This window comes from Primulina tabacum, chromosome 16 (genome assembly GCF_025594145.1).
Source record: "Primulina tabacum isolate GXHZ01 chromosome 16, ASM2559414v2, whole genome shotgun sequence".
NCBI classification, from domain to species: Eukaryota; Viridiplantae; Streptophyta; class Magnoliopsida; order Lamiales; family Gesneriaceae; genus Primulina; species Primulina tabacum.
Window position 1 is genome coordinate 25,378,717 of NC_134565.1, and position 8,008 is coordinate 25,386,724.

General features: G+C 42.8%; 1 protein-coding gene across 1 annotated transcript; it reads right to left on the reverse strand.

Moving 5' to 3' along the window:
* Positions 1-1,173: 1,173 nt before the first annotated feature.
* LOC142528439 (uncharacterized) lies at positions 1,174-3,456 on the reverse strand. The gene is made up of 4 exons (XM_075633489.1): positions 3,294-3,456; positions 2,523-3,201; positions 1,667-2,441; positions 1,174-1,554 (listed from the first exon to the last, which is right to left on the reverse strand). The coding sequence occupies exons 1-4, from the start codon at positions 3,454-3,456 to the stop codon at positions 1,174-1,176; spliced, it is 1,998 nt and encodes a 665-aa protein (XP_075489604.1).
* Between the last annotated feature and the right edge of the window lie 4,552 nt (positions 3,457-8,008).

Genomic DNA, 8,008 nt, shown 5'->3' on the forward strand with positions numbered 1-8,008 from the left:
GTTATTTCATTTTGGCCATCGGTTTGAGGGTGATAGGCCATACTAAGAGTAACTTTCGTTCCCATTGCCCTTTGGAAGGTCTTCCAAAAATATGAGACGAACCTTGGGTCTCTGTCAGACAGGATGCTCACTGGTACTCCATGAAGTCGTACCACATTGTCTATGTACAGTGTAGCCAATTTGTCCAGATTATAGTTCATACGGACGGGTAGAAAGTGTGCAGATTTTGTAAGTCTATCTACGATTATCCATATTCCGTCCTGTCCTTGCCTCGACTTTGGTAACCCTACCACAAAGTCCATGGAGATATGTTCCCATTTTCACTCTGGTATCTCCAAAGGTTGCAATAATCCTCCAAGTCGTTGGTGCTCTGCTTTGACCTGATGACAAACTTGGCATCTAAAGACAAATTCTGCCACGTCTCTTTTCATTCCGTTCCACTAAAAATCTTCTTAAGGTCTCGGTACATTTTTGTACTCCCTGGATGGACTGATAATTTGGACTTGTGTGCTTCTGATAGCATGTCTTGGTGAAGGTTATCGTTGTCTGGTACACACAGTCGTCCTTTCATCAATAGGGATCCCTTGTCATCAATTTGTAGATCTTGAGACTTCCCGCTTTCGACTTGCTCCTTAAGTTTCTTTAGCTAGGGGTCTCGGTCCTGATTTAACTTGACTGTCTCTTGCAGACATGGCCGAGCGGAGAGTGAAGCAAGAGTGATCTTGCCTCCGTTTTTCCTACTCAAAGCATCGGCCACTTTGTTCGCTTTACCTAGATGGTAACTTATAGTCAAGTCGTAATCCTTCAGTAGTTCGATCCTCCGCCTTTGCCTCATGTTTAGTTCTTTTTTGGTGAACAAGTACTTGAGGCTCTGGTGATCTGTGAAAATTTCACACTTGGCGCCATAGAGATATTGCCTCCAAATTTTTAAGGCAAACACAACTGCTGCTAGCTCAAGATCATGCGTAGGGTAGTTCCGCTCGTGCGGTTTCAACTGCCTTGATGCGTAGTCGATCACTCTTCCCTCTTGCATGAGTACGCATCCCAGACCTTCTTTAGATGCATCACTGTAGATGGTGAATTCCTTATCTTCAGTGGGTAAGATTAGTACTGGCGTGGATGCGAGCTTTTTTTTCAATGTCTGAAAACTTTTCTCGCAACCTTCGTCCCAGATTAACTTGAATTCCTCTGAGTGAGTTTAGTCAGTGGTATGGCGATTGAAGAAAAACATTCGACGAATTTTCTGTAATAACCTGCCAGTCCAAGAAAGCTCCTGATGTCTGTGGCGTTCTTAGGTTTTGGCCATTCTGTAATTGCCTCGACTTTCTTAGGGTACACTGATACCTCTGCTTTCAAGATCACATGTCCTAAGAAGGATACACTCTTAAGCCAGAACTCACATTTCTTAAACTTAGCATAGAGCTCCTTCTCTCTCAGAGTCTGTAGTGCAAGGCGGAGGTGTTCTTCATGCTCTTTCTCGTTGGAAGAATAGACGAGGATGTCGTCAATAAACACCACTATGAATCGGTCCAGGAATGGTTTGAACACTCTATTCTAAGGTCCATGAAGGCTTCAGATGCATTGGTCAGCCTAAAAGGCATCACTGTGAATCATAATTCCCATATCTTGTCCGAAAAGCTGTTTTGGGGATATTTTCAGCCCTGACCTTCAGTTGGTGGTATCCAGTCCTCAGATCAAATAGGTCGTCTATCCTCGGTAGAGGGTACTTGTTCCTGATAGTGATCTTGTTCAGTTCCCTATAGTCGATGCACAATCTCATACTCCCATCTTTCTTCTTTACATAGAGTACTTGAGCTCCCCATGGGCACACACTAGGTCGAATTTGCTTTTTGTTCAGCAATTCTTGGAGTTGCTCTTTTAGCTCCTTGAGTTCAGCTGGCGCTATCCTGTATGGTGCTTTAGAAATTGGTGCCGCACCAGGAACCAGATTAATTTCGAACTCAACTTCACGGTCCGGGATTGCCCCTGGGAGTTCTTCAGGAAAAACATCCGGGAACTCACATACTATTGGGATGTCTTCCATCCTCAGTTCGACTTCTTCTTGCACTTCGCTGATCATCGCTAGGTAGATGTCTTCTCCGGACTTTATGGCCTTCCATGCTTGGGAAGCGGAAAGGAGTGATTTCCGTTCTTTGGACTTACCATGAGACACGAGATCTTTCTGATTTGGGGTTCGGAGCTTAACTCTTTTCCCTTTACAGTCCACCATTGCATTATTTCTGGCTAACCAATCCATTCCTAGAATGATGTCGAAGTCGGCCATAACTAATTGTATAAAGTCGGCACTGAAAGTCTGATTAGCAATACTGATCTTACAATCCCTGTGAATCTCATGGGTTTCTATGGCCTTACTTGTAGGTGTGGCTATTCGAAAAGATTCAGCTAATAATTCAGGCTTAAGTCCTAATTTCTTAGCGAATCTCTTAGACATAAAAGAATGCGTAGCACCACAATCAAATAACGCATAAGCATGCACTTTTTGAATTATGATGGTAACTTACACGACTTCATTTGCGTCGTCTGCCTCCTCCTGAGTCATGGCAAAGACCATGGCGTTAGGTTTGTCCTCCTTTGGTTTACTAGAGCCTGCTCCCGTGTTTGGCCCAGTTCCTTTGTTGGGCCTTGCTGGTTGGTTGGCAGTGGTAGAACACTCTGAGATTCTGTGCCCTGATTTTTCACATCCAAAGCATACACCGCTGGCCCTTTGGCATTCTCCGGGGTGTCTGAAACCGCATTTTGGGCACGATTTGGGTACTTGATAGTTAGTGGTGGGGGATTGCCCTGGGGGAGGTCCACCTGACTGATTGGGCCTCTTGAACGTTTGTCTGCCTTGAGAAGGCTGGCTGTTAAGAGGTCGCTTATTTCTGTTTTCCCCTTCTCTTCGACGAATATCAGCTTCGGCTCCCCTGCTGTTCAATCCCTTTTTGAAGCGGTGTAATTTCAAAACTTCGTCCGCCATGATTGCCGGAGCATAAGATCCAAGGACATTAAACTGAGATGTGTACTCCACTACTGACATATCTGGAGCTTGAGTGAGATTTTCAAACTCACTTAACTTCTGCAATCTAACTTCCGCCGGATAGTACTGTTTCAGAAATTTTTCTCGGAAGTTTCGCCATGTGATTGGTCCAATAGCGGTCATGGCTGGCGAAACTACTTCCCACCACTTAGGTGCTTTGTCTTCCAGAAAAGGCACAATCACATAAACTTTTAGTGCCTCAGGAACTTCCAATAGCCTTAACTGAGTCTCGATATCTTTAGCCAACTCTGACCAACTTCAGGATCAGCGTCCCCTCTGAATATCGGACACCTATTCTTGCGGAGGGACTCATAATGAAATTTGATTCCCTTCGATCGTGGTGGAGGAGTTGGTTGATTGGCGTTCGGGTTTCCCAACCCTTGCAGTTTTGTCGCCACTATGGTGGCTATGGCCATAAGATCAGCTTGGCTTAGGCCCACTCTAGGAGGTGGATTTCCACCAGTATTTGGATCTTCGTTATTGTCAGTTGCGGTTGTTGGCGTACCGCGGGTTGCGATTGTTTTGTGGAGGTCTTCTGGCCATTTCCTACATGTGTACAAGTTTCTAAGGGTTTGTCGCACTTATAAGGAAGACATGAATCATAAATGATGCAGAATAAAGATTGGGATCACTGGATAATAAGCAAATATTTTATTGATACCAAATTTCAAAGTGACCATCCAACAACAAAACGCAGAATCAAAGGTACTGAAAGTAAGACTGAATCAAATGTCTAGTACGGAAACAAAAGTGCAACATATTTAAAACTTTCTAGGACTAGATATCATAGACGTCTATTCGATCTCTCCATTTCCCATGGCCACGTCGGGTGGGGCTTCTTCCTCCTCGGGATCCTCATCCGGCACCTCCGGGTCTATCAAGTCTGCAAGCTGCCACTGGAGATTTTGATTCTCCAATTTCAACTCAGCAATCTCTTCAATGTGGGACAAAATTTTTCCTACGGCATCATTCAACTCGTTTCTTTCATACACACAGTTTGCCTTATTCTTCTTGATGAGCTCCTTCTTCTTCACTTTCCCTTTGTCCACCTCCTTGGACAGCCTTTGATTACTCTCGGACAATTGCATAATCATATTCCATGATTCTTCAATTTTCTTTTTATCCTTAAGCCGTGCTTGACGTGCTTCAGACAACTCCATGGTGCGTCGATCCACTTTTTCCTTAGCCCGCATGGCTTGACCCACCGCTATTTCTAAAGAGTCTCGAAGCTCGAAATTATGACCCTTAGTGAGCTCGAACATTTGAAAGATCTCATCAATCCTCTTCTCTACTGCCCCTAGCTTGGTAGTCAAGTTTTCCACTTGTTGCATCCTTTCGAAATTACTAGCTCTCAGCCTTCTGATAGTCTTATCCTGGTTTCCTAGAGCCAATTCCTTTAAACGTATAACAGCCTGAGTGCGCGTGCGAGGTTGGTGATAGTCCAACTGAATCATCTCCCTATGAGTAATCGGGGCTACGTTCTTACGAGCAGTGACACGCATACGAGCCATTTCCTGGAAACAATAAAAGAGGAAATGCTCAGAATATCATAAATAGGGCAGAATAAAAATATCGGGGTCATATAGAGTCAAGTATATGAAAATAACTAAAATTTTCGAAAATTTCCAAAAAAGGAGAGTTTTGAGATAGACATATGGTGTAATGCCCGAAATTTTGATTCTGTTAATCTGAGATTATTGATTATGAGCTAATGTGATTGTAGCCGGGCCATTCCGAGACCAAATTGGGCAAGTATATGAAATGTACCAATTCTTGGACCGAAAGTGTTGCGCCCGGGCGGAAGTTTTTGTCCGCCCGAGCGCCATTGAATAGTGGAAGAAAGCTAAGCATCTCGCGCCCGGGCGGAAGTTTTTGTCCGCCCGAGCGCCCTTGTTTAATGGATGAGGGCCGAGCATGCCGCGCCCGGGCGGAAATTCTTGTCCGCCCGAGCGCCAATCGATTTTCATGGAAAAGTGACACGTTTCTTCAGCATGCAATGGATGTATATATATTGTAATCCTTCAGAAATCAGAAGAAAGAAACGAAGAAAGGAATCGAGAATATTTCAGAAATCCTTACGCCTTTATATTTCAATCCGCCCGTTAGATTTTGAATCCGACTTCAGTACTGTGTTTCTATCGACGCAGGCTTCAACTGGACGTAAGTTTTCTTAAGTTTTGTTATGTCTTGAAATTATGATATTGTCAGAATCAGATATGATTCATATATGGTGTTCTCGACATGTTAGACATCGTATAATCGAAATCGGATTAAAGAACGGATACCGTATGGAATTGTTATGATTTTCTGAATTGATTTGATTGAGATTGATATCAGATTGATGTTGTTATTGATTATGAGTTGGGATAATTGATATCTGTTGATATTGTATTGACGGGGATATTCAAATTGTTCCGTTATACCGTTGATTTTGAGTTAGATTCAGATTGATCAGATTCGGTATTGATTTGAGCAGTATATTGATATTGTACTTTTTGATATTGTCCTTGTCAGATTGAGTGTTGACAGACTTTGAATTCCAGACTTTAACGTTGTCAGAACTGCGATTAAAGAAAGGTATAAGTCAATGTGGTATTGGGAGAACAACTCGAGTAGGATATACTTGAGTTTCCCTAAATCACATACTTATTGTCATTATTTACAATGATTTGCATTGATATGCTTGTTCTATTGATTTATAGAAGCATGTATTAGATGAGTATTAGACGAGTGATCTTGTGACATAAGTGCCGATAGTGATGGAATCGTCACTGGCACATTGCACATTGTCACAAGATAGTGAATTGGCGATAGTGCCACAGTCTGTGACGGATAGGTCAAGACACTGGATGTTTGGTTATATCGATTGAATAGAATTGGAGTTTCTTCTATTACTGAATTCGATATAGGAATGCCAACGTCTGAAAACCGGGATCCCTAGACTAGGATTGAGTCTAGTCTGAGACGTGGAGTAACGAGTCTGATTTACGATTTTATATTGATTATGTTTCAGATTTTGATACATGTTTCTGATATTTGTTACATACTTTTACATTGTTTATATGATTGCATGTTCGTTGATTTATACTGGGAGTTTATTCTCACCGGAGTTATCCGGCTGTTGTCATGTTTTTATGTGTGTATGGCAATAAATGGGACAGGATCGGGGTCGAGGAGATAAATAGATATCGTGATTAGAGTGGAGACTACGGACTTGGTTAGAGATAGGGTTTGGACACTTGATATTTAGTTGTTAAACCTTAGTTTGAATGATTGTATATAGTACAAGACTTGTACTTTAATACTGACATGTATATTAGAATGTATTCCATTACGTTCCGCATTTAATAATGTATTTTAGAAAGGAAAAAAAATTAGACCCTTTTTATTATAATTGATTAAATTGTCCCAATGAAGATTAAGAATATGATTAGCGTCCGGGTCCCCACAACAGGTGGTATCAGAGCAATAGATCCTTTAGACTGAGATAGGAGCTAGTGAGCGGGGTAGATTGAGTTTTCTTTCCTGCTTTTGATTGCTAGCATGATTTACTGCTTTAATACATGTTTACCTGATTATCTGACTTTGATATGGTAATGTGTATTATTGAGATTGAATCAGAACCAATTCTTGATCAGAGGTAAGATTATCATAAGGGAACTGGTATATACATATTGTTGTATTTGGTTGCTAACCCTTTTGATAATCAGATATGCCTCCTCGAAGAGTGCCGGAACAGGGTAGCACTTCGAATCCTCCAATGGGTGTGATAGCAACACCAATGGAGACATTGTTGAAGAGATTTCAGTCATTCCATTCACCGACTCTGAAGGGTACTGAGACTTCAGTTGATTGCGAGAGTTGGCTAGATGACATTGAGATGCTGTTTGACTCATTGGATTATACAGATGAGTGGAGAGTGAAACTGATTGGGCACCAGTTGCATGACGTTGCAAAGAACTGGTAGATTACGACAAAGAGGGCTTTGGAGCATCGAGGTACGACTATTACCTGGAATGTCTTTAAAACTGAGTTTTATCAAAGATTCTTCCCAGTATCGTACAGGAAAGACAAGGGGGCAGAATTTGCAAATCTGAGACAGGGTCAGCTGAACATCGAGGAATTTGTGGCCAAGTTCTCTACACTACTACGATTTGCTCCACATGTGACCGAGAATGACGAAGCCGTTGCTGATCAATTCAATAATGGCCTGAATCCGGAAATATTTACACTGGTGAACACGGGACGACCGAATAATTTTACTGATGCTTTGAACATAGCTAAAGGAGCCGAAGCCGGTCTGATGAGACAGAGAGGAGCTTCGTTTGTACCTCAAGCACCGAGACCACAGCAACCACCTCCCCGGTTTGAGAGTGGCAGCAGCAGTGGAAGAAAAGAAAGACTTCCTGAAAGCTAGAGGGAAGCAGTTTAAGAGATCTGGAAGCAGTTCATCCAGTTCTAGCGGCTCGAAACAGACCGGTCAGGGCCAGAGTTATACAGGACCTTATTGCAGCACTTGTGGAGGAAAGCATTCCACAGAGCAGTGCCGAGGAGTGTTTGGCAGTTTCCGTATCTGCAGACAGCAGGGACACTTTGCTAGAGTCTGCCCACAGAGGGATACTCAGAGATCACAGGGTGCCGAGTCATCTGGATCAGCGGCACAGATTGACAGACGATCAGCCGCTGTTCATTCATTCCAGCCAGCACCATCTCAGTCACAGCAGAGGCCAGGATGTAGCCAGACAGTGAGCCATCCTCCTAGACAGCAGGCCCGCGTATTTGCTTTGACCAAGGAGCAGGCTCAGGAGGCACCTGACGATATTGTTGCAGGTAACTGTTTTATTTCTGGTTATCCTGCATATGTATTGATAGATACCGGTGCATCGCATACATTCATATCTGAGCGATTTGCATTGATGCATTGTTTGCCTATTGAGTCATTATCTGTTGTAGTGTCTCTCTCTTCTC

Bases quoted from the DNA above. Each gene is read 5' to 3' on its own strand.
- LOC142528439 (XM_075633489.1), bottom strand. From the start codon at position 3,456: ATGGCCATAGCCACCATAGTGGCGACAAAACTGCAAGGGTTGGGAAAC. The intron at 2,442-2,522 runs GTAAGTTACCAT...TATGTCTAAGAG, and splicing joins GACGACGCAAATGAAGTCGT to ATTCGCTAAGAAATTAGGAC. The intron at 1,555-1,666 runs GTCAGGGCTGAA...CATGGACCTTAG, and splicing joins CTGGATACCACCAACTGAAG to AATAGAGTGTTCAAACCATT.